Source organism: Phoenix dactylifera, chromosome 5 (assembly GCF_051530095.1).
Source record: "Phoenix dactylifera cultivar Ajwa chromosome 5, Ajwa_hap1_PhDact_Kaust_v1.1, whole genome shotgun sequence".
Lineage (NCBI taxonomy): Eukaryota > Viridiplantae > Streptophyta > Magnoliopsida > Arecales > Arecaceae > Phoenix > Phoenix dactylifera.
The window spans coordinates 34,169,275-34,188,366 of record NC_143194.1 but is presented as its reverse complement, the minus strand read 5'-3'; the positions used below and the strand labels follow the sequence as shown (position 1 = coordinate 34,188,366).

The 19,092-nt window shown below is 36.5% G+C and overlaps 1 protein-coding gene across 2 annotated transcripts; it reads left to right on the top strand.

The window, feature by feature from the left end:
* The first annotated feature begins 4,017 nt into the window (after positions 1 to 4,017).
* POLD3 (DNA-directed DNA polymerase) lies at positions 4,018 to 18,366 on the top strand. 2 transcript variants are annotated; one of them, XM_039129197.3, is made up of 9 exons: positions 4,018 to 4,398; positions 8,066 to 8,121; positions 8,194 to 8,318; positions 9,313 to 9,472; positions 9,653 to 10,083; positions 10,250 to 10,711; positions 12,022 to 12,103; positions 14,548 to 14,727; positions 18,068 to 18,366. In XM_039129197.3, exons 1-8 carry the CDS (start codon positions 4,330 to 4,332, stop codon positions 14,690 to 14,692), a joined length of 1,530 nt encoding a protein of 509 aa, XP_038985125.3. In that variant the 5' UTR covers positions 4,018 to 4,329; the 3' UTR covers positions 14,693 to 14,727; positions 18,068 to 18,366. The 2 variants fall into 2 exon arrangements, with proteins under 2 accessions (XP_038985125.3, XP_038985124.3); XM_039129196.3 differs by having other exon boundaries at positions 4,106 to 4,398; positions 9,641 to 10,083.
* Positions 18,367 to 19,092: the final 726 nt, after the last annotated feature.

Sequence of the window (19,092 nt, the reverse complement as noted above, 5' to 3'; positions counted from 1 at the left end):
AACCTAGATTCCGATGAAACCACGGGGTTCATCAAGCGCTTTTCTTGAATCTTCGAAAGCGACAAAATATGTACGGATTTTTTTTTAGTTGAAAGTTTCCGCTAGTTCCTTTGACAAAACACAAAAGTGTGGCATGGCTTCTTGGTTTGAGCTTTCCTTCCAACGTTTGCGGCCGCATGCATTTATTGCGTGGTGTGTCGGTGTACATTTTACATTACAAGTTGGAGGGAGCTGGAGACATGCTTTGGGTCTTGCAAATATTATTTGATGGTACTATTATATCCTGAAGATTTGGATTGTTTTTTTCCGTAACGGCTTGTCCCTAAAAAGAAAAAAAATGTCCCCTTCCTTCTGAGCATTTTCGATACATTTTTATTTTTTTATACCATAATTAGATGATTAAGATAAAAATTTCATTAGAGCAAAATTATAGGTTATAGACCGAAGTAGATCTATATTCATAAATATCCAATAATAGTTTTGGAGTGAGCTATGATTTTTTTTTCTTTCTATAAAATTTAGAGCACCCTATTCTAGAGCTATTTATGGATACTTATGAATATAGATTTAGCCTAGCCTGTAATTATGTGATTTTATTGGTCATATTTACCTGATCCACGAATTTAATAGGATTTTCGCCAATCATCCAAATAGCTTTTTTTCTCTCACTTTAGGATTCAAATCGGCCTGTTTCAAAGTTATTTTTGGATACTTATGAATATAGAAATGCAAATGGGTTGAGTTGGATCGGATAATGAGTAATCCTAACCCAATTCGCTTTCTTGTTTGGATCCTAATTTTGGATCCAGACCAAACCCAATAAAAGATTGGTTCGGGTCTATGGTTATAATTTTTGATATAATGGATCATTCGGGTTGGGTCGGATCCATGTATAACTCGGACCCAACACACAAAATTTTGGACCTGGGTTGAGTCTTATTCGAATCCAAATCAAGTCCAGTTGAGATCATTGCTGATCTAAAACTTAGTTATATGATATTATGATGTCCTACCAACTAATCACGTAACATGAGTTCAAAAATTAATTTACCTAACATAACATTTTTTTATCGCTATGATTTCAACATGACTATATTTTAATCTAGAAAAGTCTTAGCTACCTTTCCACCAACTTGACAAGGTATCCGCCCCCATTGGTTCACCAAATCCCGGTCTAACAAATCCCATTTTTGCCACGTTGTGGCAGCACCGACGCCTACACCTGCCACAAAGGTTTAATCGGCCCACTTTCGTCGCCAAATTCCAATGTCTATACTCCCAAACCGACCTTCTAAAAGTCCTCGAACTTGGTGGGAAAAAAAATTTCGCGTCTCCTCTTTAAACAATACGCTTCGTCGCTTCCCTCCAACTACTGCCAATGCTAGGTACAAACCCCTCCTAAATTTCCACTGTCTTCTCCCCCGCTTTTCTTTCATCTTGCTTTAGATATTATGCATAAGTTTAAAATTATCTAAATTTTAAATGAGCCAGATCTAAATTTAGTAAATCTAGACTTGATCTGAAAAATAGAACGAGTCAAATTTTAGAATTCGATCCAATTTGTTGACAGCCTTATATGAATATAGATTTAGCCCAACTTGTAATTATATAATTTTATTGATTATACTGGCCTAATCTACAAATTCAATAAATTTTTCAGCCCAATTTTCCAACAAATTCTAAATACATTATAATATTTGTTTTCATATATTACTATATTTACCACTGTAAATCTGATAGCAGTGTTGAGTATGGTAAATATGCGACTTCTTAAATTGTCAGGACAAAAATTGTGAATGGAATAAATTTCAAAAAGATTTTGGGAAGAAGCATTATTGTTTATTACCAATGAAGATGGAGCGATCAAACTTGGTTCATTCCAGATTTTAGACAGCAATAGTATCATATTTTATGAATGCTCTTCAAATGAAGACTATAAAAAAGAGATTTTCTCGACAAGAAAAAAAAAAAAAAGGAGATACATGGGTCCGTGTTGCATGGAGCGGACAAGGATATTTGCTTATGTCCATGAAAGAAAAGTGATATTGTTCAAAAATAGAGCCGTATGCTTAAATATTTGATATTTATAATAGATTGTGTCTTTTTTGTTCTCTTGTTCTAGAATACTTCAATCAATATTCACACAATTGATTTCTCGGGATATAATAGTCGAGCATCCCCTTCTTTTATTTGCATGCTATTTATGTGCATATTTGTGAGACACAATTTGAACATGAAAGCAAGCTATAAAGTCATGCTCGCTCTAACAAACAGCTAATGAAATGTTCTTTGATTTTCGATAAAATATTTAATCATTCATGTGATTTATTTTTTTTTTTATTTGATAGTGTTAGAATGGATAGAAGCTGATTACATTGAACCCAAATGTCCTGCACCAACACAAGTTACTTTAGTGCCAAATAACTTTATTTTGAATAACACCCCAACCATAAAATTTGTTTTCAATTGAAATACAAGAATCATAATTATCCCCAAAATCTAGTTGATACATGAAAATAAGCGTCAACCGCATTATCAGCCAAGCTCGAGATTAGCCAGTTTAATTACTAAGCTCCGCTCAATCCCTCGGGCATGAAACCTTTGGCTTGAGCTTGCGCAAAAAATTTCGAGCTTGAGTGGGTTAAACGAACTGCCCGACTCATGGACAACTCTACTTCAAATCTCTATCCCTCCTTTGCAAACCCCTATATAATATATTTTACTATATGCTCACATAATTCTTATTTTAAAATATTATTATTATTTTATTCTTTTTCCTTTGTTAGAGATTTTCCTTTATAATTCAAATTTTATTAACTTATTAAATTTACATTCTACTTTCAAAACTCTTTTTTTTTTAATTTTCACTCATATACTTTATTTCATCTCATCATTAAATCATTTAAAATATTTATTTTTTTGATCCCCTTTTGTTCTCGTCTCCATGTATTTTCATTATTCATTTATTATGCTATGTTTATTTTTTTTTATTATTTTTAAGTTACATTTCTATATATATTTTGACATTTCAATTCATCATGTTCTTTATAAAAGTATCAATTTTAATATCTTTAATCATCATATCAATTAGATATTACTCTACTTTATAATTCTACTTCTTTGTAACTTATCCAATCCATGCACATCATTTCTAATCCATATTTTCCTCTTCTATTATGTATTTTTTTTATTTCACTGTTTTCTATTTTTATTTTTATTGATTTTTCTGTTTATTACTTATACATTCATTTCAATACTTTGATTATTAATGTTTTCTTAAACATGCCCCGAAGGTATCTACTTGCTGGTATTTCTTTTAAAAAGGTGGAAAAATTCAGATATGAGCAATGCCCGATGAACGGCCAACGGCCAATGTTCAAATGAACGTCAATTCAAACACATAATTAAACATTCCAACCCTGAATTATGGGAATTGTTTGCCACGTTTAGTGCGGCACACCATGTAACACACCTGTTGTGAACCTTAAACCCAATACTAACACGGCCAACTCGAATCTTGATGTGAGCCGTCAAACGCTACATCACGCCAATTGAATAGCGTCGGTCCTTCTCCTTTTTTTTTTTATTTTTTTTTATTTTTATACTAAAATAGATATTTCATATATTACGGATATGAATGCATCCAATAAAATCACAAAAATAAAAGAACGCAAAGTGCTCGAGGCGACTCTTCCTCTCCAGCTCGCATGGTACTTTTGGAATGACGGGCCACATAGGCAGCCATACAATTTGCAGCTCTATTAACCTTTTTAAATACATACTTAACTCGGAACACTCTTTTATTCTTTATTATTACATCCAATAAAGTCAGAAAATAAAATATCGCAAAGTGCTCAAGACGACTCTTTCTCTCCGGCTCCGGCTCATATGGTACTTTTGAAATGGCTGATCATGTAGGCAGCCATCCAATTTACAGCTTTATTAGCTTGTTTAAATATATATTTAGTTTGGAAAGCTCTTTTATTATTTATTATTGTTATCGAAATTTCAAAACAAGGGTGGTCCACGCCAGCACCTTCCGATCCTTCTGGATCCAACTGCTTCGACCCCTACGAGTTCCAATTTCCCTCTCGGTCGGTTCTCCGTTCTCTTCAATCGCTACGTCTCTCGCGCGTGCGAATTTCCGCCTCCCTTAAAAACCTCCCCCACTGGAATCGCAGCGTAGAAAGAGCGGGAAACGGAGCCCTCGCGGCGCGAACTTTCTCTCTCCTCCCTCGCGTCGTGAAACCTTCTCCTTCCTCCCTCGCGGCCGCCTCTGATCTCTGATCGCCGGCATCTAGGGCTGAGCGGAATTTCTTGCCCGAATCCATGTCGGAAGGCGGAGCCCTAGATATCCTCCCCCAGATCCAAGCTCTCGTCTGCGATAAACTCCAAGTGGTAAATATATGCCACACTCCGCATACTTTCTCATAATATTTCATTGTTAAATTCTTATACATATTTATTCCTGCTATTCCTGGTTACTCGGCTTGTGCTAATTCTCTTCTTCTATCCTCTCTTTTTGGAGATTCTTGTTTCTATTGATCTAGGGCTGGACTGGTACCGAGTCTAGGGTTTTTAATACCTGGTTAGAAATAAGAAGTAGGGCTTATTGGATATTGCTCTGGTTTTTTAATTTTTTTTTCAAAAACCCAAGAAGAAAAATGATCAGGGATGAACAACATGTATGATGAAGCCCTTTTATTTTTTTTCAAATTGTTTGTTAAATCTTGGGAGTTTTTCGTGGCAAAGATTTATTGCTTTCAGAAAAGAGCGAAAATAAAGCAAGGGATAGCAGAAATTTTGTGCGCTATCTTTGACATCAATCTCCACGTGGTATTTTACTAATTTGTATGATCAAAAACACAAAATAAACGATGTCAAACAGGTTCTTAAGACTCACTGACACCGATAAAGTCGGTTTTTTCCCTTTCTTTTTTGACAAGTTTGTGTGAAAGTTTCTTTCATTGGCATTCATTATCCTAGGTTCTTGGAACACTTTTTGCTGCTTGTCAAATTTAGGGGTGGCAATCGGGTCGGGTCGGACATAAACGTGTCGGGTCAGATGTTAAACGGGTCAGAAAAGTAGAAACCTGAATCCAACCTGTTTAATAAACAGGTCAGAAATTACAGCCTGAATCCGACCTGTTTATTAAACAGGTAACCCGACTCGACCCGTTTAACTTGTTTAATAAACAGGTCGATTAAACAGGTCGGGTTTACTGTTCTGACCCGTTTAACCAAATGAAGAGAGAGAGAGATGGGAAGGTGGCTCCGTGGACCGTGGCTGGGATGCTGGATGGGGTTGCTTCCGGCGAGAGAGAGAGAGAGAGAGAGAGAGGTGGGGGGTTCAATGGAGAGAGAGAGAAGTCTCTCAGATTTTCAGAAATCGGAGTCCGAAGATCTGATGAGGTTTGGGAAAGGCCGATGGCTTCTCTTTCGGACCTCATTGCGGCAGCTCCACCTGCGACCAAGTCACGACCTCAGTAGAGGGGGGAGGAAGAACCCTCTCTGCCTTGCCTTAGTTGCCTACCCATAGCAGGGGAAGCAAAAGAAGCCTTCAGAGGAGGGAAGGAAGATCCTAGCACGGCCGTCAACAACTGTGGCCACGGCGGCGATCAAGCGCGGCGCCGGATCCACAGCCGGAGACCCTAGGTAGCCAGGTAGGTTCCTTCCCCCTTCTTCGTCTTCTTCTTTTCTTTTATTTTGTTATCATGGGGTAAAAGGAAACAGGGGTCAGGGTTTACGGTTTACCTCACTCCGGGAAGAAGCTACAGCTACTCTCTCCGGTGGCACCAGTTGTGGGTTCTGAAAACCCTAGCTAAGGAGGAAGAAGGAGGGGTGCGTCGATGTAGCCGCGATGATCTCGTCCCAGGTGAGAGTGGGATCGGCCGATCGGGGGCATGATGTAGCCGCAGTCGCTGACTCGCCATCGACAGGGAGGTAGAAATAGTCGGCAAGGGGGAGCCAGGGAGGAGAGGGCGGAGGCGGAGGAGAGGAGAGGGGAGACGAGAGACTCTCTTCGTTGGGCAGTTGGGCGGCGCTTGACAAACCCTATCCCCCCAAATGGCCAAATAGTGGCTGAGCGGTGAAAAATGAAAGGGAAAACCAAATCGGGCTGAGGCGGAGAAATCAGGCCGAGGGGAGTTGGGCCGGCTGTGGGCCTCGTGGATTGTGGCCTTTATCTTTTATCAGCCCAATAGTTAAATGGGTTAAACAGGTTAAACGGGTTAGATGTCTAAAATCCGTATCCGACCCAATTAATAAATAGGTTAAACGGGTTAATCTGTTTACGACCCGAACCTGTTTAGGCCAAACCCAAATCTGTTTATGGCGGGTCGAACACAGGTCGGGTTGGCGGGTCGGGTCATAGTTTGCCACCCCTAGTCAAATTGGAAGGCCAGCCTTGTGAAATCGGCAACACAATGAGATGAAAGGGAGGATCAGTCACTATGATTCATATATATGGCGTATGTGCAATGAATTAAATCAGAGCTGTATTGCTTACAGCAAGAAGAGATTACCAAGGGAAGAGCTAGCATTGTACAAACTAAGGAGGGACTTGAAATCATGTGAAGAACGGGCAGCGAGCCATCTGAAGTGATGTTTTATGTAAAATTGCAAAATAAAAGCCTTGCAAGACACTCATAGCTAGAAGCCTCTCATATCAAATGGGAAATATCCTGGTTTTTCCTATCATATATCAAGCAAAGGCAATGTCATGAACGGTGCCAAAGAAACATATAACTTTGAAGCTTTTTAGCTGGGGGATTGGTTGCATGTCATGTGAATAGCCATAAACAAGCACATGCTAGCAAAAAACTGTAAGCTGGATGCTGAACACAAAGACAATGGATATGTGCGTGCATGGAGTAGTTAAGAAATCCATTAATCATATATATAATGTTTGGTACGAGGTTTTAAATACTGATATGGAACTCTATACTGTTTGTTTCATCAGAACAGTACGGTATCTATACTGTAGAGATATCGATGGTAGGTACTGAAACTGATAGCTTTAAAAAAATTGAAAAACTATTGGTACCAATCAGTACGGTTGGTATGGTACTGCTGATACATACCAATACAGACCGTACATATCGATATGGCTATTTCAGCATCCCCGCATTTGTATTGGTGCTGGCTTCGTGCCAGAACAATATGGTATTGGTCCTATTGTTCCATTCCGGTGGTTTTTGAAACCATGGTTTGCTAAGTAGATAGGTATCAAGGATCATGTACGATTATTTTCTTCCTATGAATATTATGATGATATGTTCTTTGATTAGACAAGTGGTTTTCTAAAAAAATTGCTCATCAAAACTAGATATGGCCTGTGGTTACTGTTGTCCAAAGAAATCCTGGAAGAGATTGCCTCAAAGTGAAGATTACTTTTAATAATTTACCATGGTTGGGGAAACATTCTTTTAGAAAGGTTATGGTCACATTCATTTAAAAGGAGCACCTAGACAACTCAGGTCATGGAAAAGGAGTATGTCATATCCATTGTCTTTACATTCAGTAGTCTGCATCAGGGACCTAGGGTGATGGTCCTTACATAAAGCTGTATTATGGATCAGGGAAAGTTCTTTCTTTTGCAACTTTTCAATTTCCAGATGAAATTTCATGACACCACAAAACCTCACTATGAGCCTTCACTGGCATTTTCTCACCTCTTTTTTCTCTTTTTTTATTGTGACTTTTACTATTCTTTTCAATAAATCAGGTGGGTCTCCCCTGCCCCTCCCAAAAAAAGAGAGTAGGACATTTTCTTTTTAATTTTTTTGAAAATCAAGGATACAACCAAAATTTGCATTCTTCTAAGTTGAATATATGATGCTCGACGTGCATTTTGAGACTTTGAATTATTGCAACCTTGTTGAATTACCCATTGACTAAGGTTCTGATAGTTCATTAATGTTAATTTATCCCCCCTTTGTCCCTTTTTTTTCTGTGTTTATTTACTCTGCTTAACTAGCTTCTTCCACTTTTCATCAGTAGAATTGGTGAATTTGTCATTTGGATACTTCGATAGCTGATGATGATACTCTAAATAACTTCTCAGGTTTCATACAAGTGGCTTAGTCGCAACTTCTCAGTGTCTTCAAATCGCGCCAAAAGGTACAATTTTTGGATGTTTTCAATCTTAACATGACATGCCAACATCCCTAAAATACTCATGTTTGTGTTTAGGTTGCTTCAGGAGTTTGTTGACAAGTATGGACATGACTTGGGAGTGATATACCAATTGTCTGGATGGCTAAAAAGCAATCCTCAGACATATTATGTAAAACTTGTTTCAGGCCTTAAACTTGCAGGTATCATGGTTGCATGAGAAGGGTTTCTTTTTTTGACTAGTATTTTACTGGTATTCAGATTATAGCCCAAGAGAATTGTTTTTGTATTTATCCCCCCACCCCTGCATTAGGTGGAATTTCATTCTTTTAGAGTTCAGATGTTTGCAGTCCTGCATGTATTATTCTTTTGAGCTTCCAGAGCATGGTATATCCTCGTGCATGGTTGCTGAGTGTCTACTGGCACCCCATTTAGCCCACTGTTTAGTGATGTTACACACTGTTTAGTGATGATACATGGTGATTGCGAAGATAATACTTAACCTCAAAGTCCTCTTGCTTTGAGGGTTCTTGAACTTAGTGACTATAAACTTTCTGTGGTCATGCTTGAAGTTTATCTGTTTTTATTCATGCTACTTTCTTTATGAAATATTGATGTTGGCATTGATAACTGATCAATCTGTGTTACTTAACAACCAGCAACAATATGCACATATCTGTTTTGAGATGCACGTCCACACCAAAGACACTCAGACTACACATGCAAACATGGAAAAAATGAGGATATTGAACATACTCCTTTTCAAGTTAGGTATGTATATCATATTTATGCAGCTTGCTGCTTCAATCACCGTTTTTATGATGGATTAAATGGGTGCATTTAACACACACATACACAGACATACAAAAACCAAAACCTCCCATGAAGACTGTCAATGGAACAAACATCAATGTATGGCTTTAATTATTAAAGTTGCTGGTCCAAGTAATTTTTTTTCCACCAGTATAATATCTGAATTCTCCTTCTAAGAGTAGAAAAACTAATTTTCTGTGAAGTATGTGACCAATAAGGGGCATTTAATTTCTTCTTATACATTGCATCATTAGGAAATTTACATTCTGCGTGAAATTTCATGCTGTGAGTTAGCAGTTTTTTTTGTTCTGTTATGCACTTTGCTTTGTAGTGTTCTCTTACACTAGAATCATTTTGAGTGGGTGTCATTTTATTTTGGTGCAGAAGTGAAACAAGAATTTAAAGATAATTGTTCAGTTCAGGTTTATAGTGTCCAAGCTTGCATCCCAGAGGATCTTGCACTGCTTTGGAATGCTGAATTTGTACAGGCAGAAGAGTTCTTTAATCAGCCAGTAACTGAAGAAAATTGCTTGAGGGATAACAGGCAGGACAATATTGCCTTCTCTTGCTGAAAAGTCTCTTATATGGACATTGTTAGACTTGTTTTTATCACCATGTTCTTGTGGTACATGCATTTTGCAATTTAGAAAAGTTAATATAAACTTCGTATTTTAGCATACATGTCTGATAAATACTTATCTGATCTTTATAGCTCCTCCTCTAGGTTTTGTAGTATTTCAACTTCCTTCATCAGGCGGACTCTTGATGGGGAACTTGGTGCTGCTCCAGCCCAGCCCATCAATGCTATGGGAGTACCTGTGAAATCAAAATTTAATAGCATTGTAAAAGAACAGCCTGTTGAACCTCAAAAAGGACAAGTAGGAAAGTTGAGTACCAAGAATGGAATGCAGTCTACCATAGTCACGAGCGAGAAAGTTGATAAGATTTCTATAGAAGGTATTGATAAGGGCAATAAGCCTTCTGTTGTTAAAGAATCTGGCATTGCTGTTCGCACCAACAAAACAAAAGGTCAAAGTGAGAAAGCCTTATGTGGAAGTACTGGATCACTAGCTAATTTGTGGGGCCGTGCTTCGGCAAAATCAAAATACACTGGTGTTGCTATAGAGACAACTAATGATGTTCCAGACACTGCTGGTACATGTGCTATATATTCTTTTTCTTTCTTGCAATGTGTCTGTTTAATGTCCTTCTCCTTTATGCAGCATAGCGGCTTATATTGCCCTCATGTATATAAAAAGAATTACCTAACATGCATATGCTGATTGAATTTCACTCTGGTTTTTCTTAAAATGCTACTCAGTTACTGCAGATGCTCAAATTTGTGCACGTGAAGCAGCAGATGCTGCCAGCAGTGATGATGATGTCCATATTATAAACTGCAAGAGGGAGTCAAATGGTGCGAACAGCAGAAAGAGAAGGGTTGTTATAGATTTTTCGGATGATGATGAGGAAAATGTGGTAAGTCTTGCATCTCCAGATCTTCCTAATGGGCAGAAAAAGAATTTGGATATTGAAGAGCAGAAAAGAGACATCTTGGGGGATATTCAAGAAAATGTCAAAGGGATAACCTCCAGATCATCATCAGAGGCAGACATAAGAAGTGAAAGCAAGAACATGATTGCAGGAATCTCCTTGCAACAGAAGACTCATGACCATGCCCCAGAAAGGATCGCAGATAAAAATCAGTCAACCAGTACTGCTACCACTTCACCCAAAAGGAAAAAAGTACTAAAGACACGAATTGATGAGCGAGGGAGAGAAGGTATTCTACTGTGCTTTGCTTCTTAATATATCTTGTTCATCAGAAAATGTGTTCCAGTTAAGTGATAAATCAATCAATTCTTGCTTGACATGATTTCAATTATGGAAATTGTTAATAATTTTTCAACTCTGATGATTGAACATAATAAGAATTAACTAGAAATTTGTTAGAAGGGGTCCTGTACTCTAAGGATAACTTCTATGCAGGCCTGAATGTGAAGAACTCTTGGATAACTTAATTGATTAGGCATTGTGAAGTGACATCCATATGATACTCTGGTTTCAGAAAGTCTAAAAATTTATTGAAGGCAAGGTCATTAAACATAAGCTCAAGAGGAACAGCGATCTTGCTTTGACAGCCAAATATCTAATCTTTTATTCTAAACCAGATTACTGTTACGTTTTGCATTTGCTGATGGCTTCATCACATAACATGGTGGATTTTTGTTATTCTCTTGTTGATGTCTTCGCTCCATTTGTTTACTGTTTATTTTTGTAATACATATGCATGCACACATCACGCATACACATGCACAAACTACATGCATACCCATGCGTATATATTCAGAAACACACACACACACACATGTTCATGGATACACACTATACATATAGCACGTATACATACATAGGCACACATGCTGGAAAAGCTCACACATGCATGCATGCATGTAGAAATGGACTAGAATCCAATCGACCAGATTTAAAGTTAGATCCGATCAGTCCTAACCACATGATGGGGGGTACGACATTAATGATATGATATGTTGGATGTGATCTATTGCCTTTAAAATGCATAGAGACAAAAAATCATGTGATTTGGAAGCCCCTTGCCTATGCATTGAGTGGTAAAGCATTGTATGTTGTTATTTAGATTGTCTATTTTTTACCACGTGATGCATGGGCTAAAGGTTTCCGTATCACAAGATTTTTGGCTTGTTAGCAATTTAAAAGTTGTAGATTATATCCAAGGCTCATATCGTAAATGTTGGAACCCCATTATCCGGTCAAAATATAGGGCATTACATATGCATGCGCTCACTTCCATGCATACATACATGCGTATTATGTATATATTGTGCCTTTGTTCACTAAGGTGCGTGCGTCACTTGGTGCCTTGTACCTAAACTCCAAGGGATCTTGGCACTCTAGTGTGCGTTTGAGCCTTTAATAAGTAAGCATTATTCCGTTAGTTTTGTATTTCTGATTTTTTTTTCTTTTGGTATTAACCGCTAGCAATTTTCAATGAGCTTTGACATGCCTGATAACATCAGATTTTCTTATGAGTTAACAACATTTGATTTGTTTCAGTGACTGAGGTTGTTTGGGAGGGGAAAGCTGCTAGCAGTGATAATGCTGATAAGAATATAATGACAAGTGATGCCGGGAACAGGTATTTGAGTAAAGAGCAGAATGAGTAACATGAAAATTCTACACGTACTGTTCTATTTATTTTTAAGTAAATGTGCATTATTTTCATCTTGACTGCCAATTTGATATCCTGACTTAAACAAGGACACAACTTAAACCCTTAGATCTGTCATATGTTCCACAACAAGTTTGTCATGCAAATCTTTTTGGCTATTCAATCTCCAATTCTGGTTTTCATTTTGTTGTCTCCTACTTTGGGCAATTCACTGAATATTTCCTCATCTGAACTTGACATGAGGTCATTGCTATTGATTTATTTTGGTTATGTTTGCAATCAATGTCTTCATTGTAACTGTAGCCTTCTTAGTTGATCTGACTGATCAAACAACAGCGTTGAATCTGGCAAACATCTTTCAGATTAAACCTATCTTGCAGTAGGGTCAATGACGAGCATAAATGGTTTTATGAAACAAGGAGGATACCTGTTCTTCCATAAAACTGAACATTCATTGTTTATGATCTGGCAGTATTTCTGAAAAATGGTTCATCAAAAACAAACAAACAAATAAACAAGCACTTATAGCCTTAATAGCAAAGCCCGAGAATCAAGCAGCCTCCAAGGAGGTTGCTGTCAATGTGGTTTTCGATGTATGACTGCTCAAATTTCTGCTTCATAGTCTATTTGTTGTTTTGGTACCATTTGTACAGTAATTTTTTATGCTGGTGCACATCCTTTTTTTTTTTTTCTGATCAATGCAAAATTCAATTTCTGACTCCAATTTTCAAGTATATGCTAGAATTAATAAGTTTGTAAAGAAATAAATGGTTCATTTCATAGCATCAATGTGGGCATTCTTTTCTTGCTGGTGCCCAAATGGCTGCTGTACTGGGGTTTGAGATAGTGGTGTCAATCTGAAGCAGGTATTCAGTAAGCGATCATTAGCTATATAACTGAGGTCATGACAGGCATATGGTTATCATTGTCTAGCATAGGCCAAAGATTCCTTAAAATATAATATTGCAGATGATTTTTATGTAGCCATACGCATTTAGGAATCCAATGAACAACATTGTAGCATAACTTTCTATCAAGTCATTATCCTTACCAAATATTTATGGCTGCAAATTTGTTACTTCACTTTTGGACAGTCTGCTTTCATTGGGGATTTTTTTTCCTTTTTGATTGAAGGAGAGAGTCCATGTCCATTAGGGATATTGTTATAATGGGTGACCAGCTAATATAACATGTTATTGAGCTGCCGAAGTTCGATGTGATGAAATTATCTCATGGACTTGTTGCCTGGAGTCTGGATCTGAGAGCATATCTGGCAAAAACATGGATGGATTAGAGGGCAGGATATTGATGGTTGGGTCAGTTGACCATGTTGTGGAATCATTTGAACCCATTAACATGGAAGTGATTGTGAAGACACTAGGGACTCGGTTAGCTGAAAGATGTCTTACTCATGGCTGAATTTGTGCCATCGGTTGGTTGTCTCTGAATGCTATGTAGAAGAATATGTTTGTTTTCTCTTGAAATTTATGCTGCTGATTACTGGATGAGAACGGATCAGAATTACTGGCTGTTATTCTAGTTTCCTTGCATCCTTTAACGGTATTCAATCTCTTATCAAAAAACTATTTTAGGTGTACAGTGAGATATATTGGAGAGTCTTGTGCTGTGGCGAAATTATTTTAGTGGTTTGGTTCATATTTTTTGCCTTCATATGAATTTTTCCTAATGCTTCTTTTTGGACAGATGTATCGTAATGTTTCTATAATGTAATAATTAGAGTATGTTCAGGCTGCTGGTTGTCTTATTAATCATAAGCAGGCTGAAAAAAATGGATCTATATTAATATTATTTGTCTTCACCTGCAGGATTATATGTATTTCTTACATTTGATTGGCAGTTCATGTTTTAAGCCTTATCATTGAAACTAGCAAAAAAAGATTTAGCTACAGTATCCTTCGAGGAAAACTTACTGAATGTTGAATGTGTAGTTGTCCTAACGAATATTTCTATGCTTCGTTCTTTGGGGATGTGTATGTGCTGTCATGGCCTTTTCTTGTTTATTGACTGGAGTATTCATCTTAACTGACGAGGTTCATCTTTTATCATTGTATATTAACTGTATGTGCACGTAGGTCAAGTACTTCCTATTTTTGAGCCATGTACCATGCATTCCTTTTCCTTTTAATGTCCATTACATGGAATCAGTCAAACTACACTGCACTAGGCTCAAATTTGGTTCCAGTTTCGTTTTATAGGAGTTCTTCTTCCAACTCAGACTGGATGAGAGAACAAAGATTAGGGCTGACTGGATTTTGGCTGAAATTTTGTTCTTTAATCTAGTGCTCTTCCATTTTATATGATTATTTATTAGGATAAACTAATTATTGATGCTGCACTTGTGAGTGATGTTTCTTGCTAGTGACTTTCAGTTTTTTGGGTTTTGATCTCAGGCCTCCTGTGGCTAATAAAGCTCAGGTAGGAGGGAGCAGTGGCCCGGCTATTCCAGTGAGCAAAGGTGGTAACAAGAAATCAGCAAAAGGTGGTGGGAAGGATACCAAGCAAGGGAACCTTCTAGCTTTTTTCAAGAAGATTTGAATGCATTTTGTGAGGAGAGATCCTTTGAGCAAGATGTAAGTAACTTGCTAATCTAGAGTTACTTCGCTTCAATGCCGTAGTACATGGTACCGGAAAATAGGTAAGCTAAAATACCAATTGCTTAGAGAAGTATGCCAAACCGGTGTTATGATTGTCATATCTCAAATTTATTAAGGTTTTCTTGACCCCTGTTCGTCAAAAATGTTTTCTTTGGCACTACGAAAACCTTCAGGACGGTCACTTTGCTTCTCTTTAAGAGTTCAAGAGAAGATATGTTTCATTTCATTTCTGAACAGATATAATACAAAAGAAGATTTGCAAGTGAATACAAGGTTATATGTCCAGGCTTAACATGGTTAATCACAAATATCTATGATTATGAGTACTTATCCTCAGGCAAAACATAGCCAATTGTGATTAGTGTATAGTGAGTTCACAACTTAAATCACATTTTGAAGTGTGGCAAATATGCAGTGTAGTTAAATCAGTTATGCGACTTGTAACTTGGTAGACTATAATCGCTTCAATTTTTGTTTATTTATTTATTTGGTTGGGGTTGGGCCCTAGGGGGGTGGGGGTGGGGGTGAGGGTAGGGAGAGGACGCTTACTTTGCGGCCTGATAATGCTCGCCAACAGATGCCAAGTTTAGTTTCTTTTTAGTTATTTAAACACACACACACACACAGAGAGAGACAGCCACACTGACAGACACATACACAGACAGACAGACAGACAGACAGACATACCTATATATATATATATATCTATATACATACATACATATATACATATATATACATACATATATATACATACATATATATACATACATCCATATACATATGTATATGTATGGATATGCATATGTATATGTATGTATATGCATATGTATATGTATGTATATACATATGTATATGTATATGTATGTATATATATGTACATATATCTACATATCTATATATACATACATACATATATATATATACACACACACATACATACATACATACATATATATATATATATATATATATATATATATATATATATATATATATATATATATATACACACACACATACATACATACATGTATCTACGTACGTACATACATACATGTATCTACGTACGTACATACATACATGTATCTACGTACGTACGTACATACATACATGTATCTACGTACGTATATATCTATATGTAGTACATATATATATATATATATGTACATACATACATATATATATGTATGTATGTATGTGTGTGTGCATATATATGTATGTATGTACATATATATATATATATGTCTACATATATATATATGTACATACATACATATATATGCACACACACACATACATACATATATATATATATATATATATATATATATACACGTACATATATATGCACACACACACATACATCCATATATATAGATATGTTTCATTTCATTTCTGAACAGATATAATACAAAAGAAGATTTGCAAGTGAATACAAGGTTATATGTCCAGGCTTAACATGGTTAATCACAAATATCTATGATTATGAGTACTTATCATCAGGCAAAACATAGCCAATTGTGATTAGTGTATAGTGAGTTCACAACTTAAATCACATTTTGAAGTGTGGCAAATATGCAGAGTGTAGTTAAATCAGTTATGCGACTTGTAACTTGGTAGACTATAATCGCTTCAATTTTTGTTTATTTTTTTATTTGGTTGGGGTTGGGCCCCCCGGGGGGGGGGGGGGGGGGGGGAGGGTAGGGAGAGGACGCTTACTTTGTGGCCTGATAATGCACGCCAACAGATGCCAAGTTTAGTTTCTTTTTAGTTATTTAAACACACGCACACACACACACATATATATAGATACATACATACACACACACACACATATACATACATACATATACATATATATATATATATACATATATATGTATATATATACACACACACACATATACATACACACACATATACATACATACACACACATACATATACATACATACATACATACACATACGTATATGTATGGATACACATACGTATATGTATGGATACACATACGTATATGTATGGATATACATACGTATATGTATGGATATACATACGTATATGTATGGATATACATACGTATATGTATATATATACATACGTATATATATATATATATGGGGATTGATAACCTACTCTCTGTTATGGTAGGTTATCAATCTACCCATTTTTCATTAGACAAAAAATACCCTTACTTTTTATAACTTTTAAGGGTACTTTGTGTCTTTTTACAATCTCACATTTACTCACCCTCTTAACTCCTGAATTAATGTTCTCTCCCTCTCTCTCTCTCATACATATACATATACATACACATACATACATACACATACATACATACATACGTACACATACATACACATACATACATACATACATATATATACATACACATACATACATACATACATACACACACACACATATACATAGATACATAGACATACATACATACATATACATACATGCATACATGCATATGTATGTATGTACATGCATGCATACACACACACCGGAGAGAGAGAGAGAGAGAGAGAGAGAGAGAGAGTGATGCCGAACCTATTCCGGGAAGAAAGATTTCGGTGGTATTTGAAATCAGAAACAGAAGAAGAGGAGGAAGAGGAGGAGAAGACGGAGAAGAGAAGAAGAGAAGAAGAGAATACGTGGGGAAGAAAATTTCTTAATTCTTCATTAACCTTAATCAACATAAAGTTTCCTATAAATAGGGCCCCATAAGAACAATTAAAATAAAACCCCTTACACAAAATAAAACCCACAAATAAGCCCTAAAATGCAAATGAGTCCAGAAATAAAATAAACCACAAATAAACTCCTAAATGCAAATAAACCCAGAAATAAAATAAACAAATATGCAAATAAGATGGGGACCTAGCTGATGTCCCCATCAGAGAGAGAGAGAGAGAGGGGGGGAAAGAGCATTAATTGGGGGTTGAGAGGGTGAGTTAATGTGAGATTATAAAAAGACATAAAGCACCCTTAAAAGTTACAAAAAATAAGAGTATTTTTTGTCCAATGAAAAATGGGTAGATTGATAACCTACCATAACACAGAGTAGGTTATCAATCCCCTATATATATATATATATATATATATGCACACACATACAGACATATACATGTATCCATATATGCACACATATACATGTATCCACATATACATCCATATATATGTATACATATATACACATATATATACATATATATATATATATATATATATATATATATTATAGGTTGTAGGTTATGTTTCCAATGTTGTGCCATGAGTTGATTCTTGATGTTTTTTAATGCAGCCTGTTTTGACTACAAAGAAGACAGCTTGCTTCTCAGATGTAAGGATTTGAATCCAAAGAACATCTCCATCAGAACATCAATTCTGGGGATATTTAGTCCTTAATGTCTAGGCTTAATATGCTATTTTCTTGCTTGATCCTATCTAAGCTGGAAAATCACAATATGGAGATAATGAGTACATATTCTTTGCTTCACTCTAGTAATCTATAGCATGTGATTCCAAAAGCTTGGACTACGGTGTTCATGTAGATTTACCTTCGGGACAATGGGATGCTCCTTTTTCTTTGTTCTTTGGACTTACATGTCTCCGAGACAACGATTCTCTGCTTGTACTTGGTGAAGCTCAGTGGGATAGGTGGTTAACTACATTATCCCTTAATATAATTCTCTCTTTGGAAGGGTAAAAAAGAAAAGTGATAAGGAACTTATTACGAGCCTGGGATCCTTCTTGTTTGTAACCAGGTAATAAAGTAGTAATCAGAAGTGCTGCCTGGAGTAGTGATGATTTTGGAATGGTTTGAAGATCATCAAGTGGAACAGTTTGCATGCTATTTCATGACAGTAGTGTCAAATTTGTTCTTGCCGGTCTCTCATCTTGTTAAGAAAACCCAGCATTTCACCGGAAATTTCATTGGAAAATTATGAAATCTTCAAAGTTATTTTTGCGCAATAATTGATTTCAAATTATTAGTGGTTTTACTGTCTAAATCCGTTCAGCCTCTTGCATGATTAGAACCTTTATGCTCTCCAATGACATAAACAGGAATCTAATTGACTTGTTGTCGAATGTTACTTAAATCTTACAGTTTACTCGACAATTTTTGCTGGCTTAAGCATACATGATATGTGCCCAACGGGCAATGCTAGTTTTAACCCAAAAAAATAATAGACGTAGGGAAATACTGGTAATCTTCTAGGGATGAATACTGGGCTGGGCAAGCCCAGAACCTGACCGATCTAGATTCTAGCAGTAATTGGTGTTGGGCTAATTTGTAAATGGGCTGGACAGAACTTAGGCGATAAA

Excerpts from the sequence above, each read along its gene's own strand:
- POLD3 (XM_039129196.3), top strand. The coding sequence starts at position 4,330 with ATGTCGGAAGGCGGAGCCCTAGATATCCTCCCCCAGATCCAAGCTCTC. Across the intron at positions 4,399-8,065 it reads TCTGCGATAAACTCCAAGTG|GTTTCATACAAGTGGCTTAG; the intron begins GTAAATATATGC and ends ATAACTTCTCAG. Across the intron at positions 8,122-8,193 it reads TCTTCAAATCGCGCCAAAAG|GTTGCTTCAGGAGTTTGTTG; the intron begins GTACAATTTTTG and ends GTTTGTGTTTAG.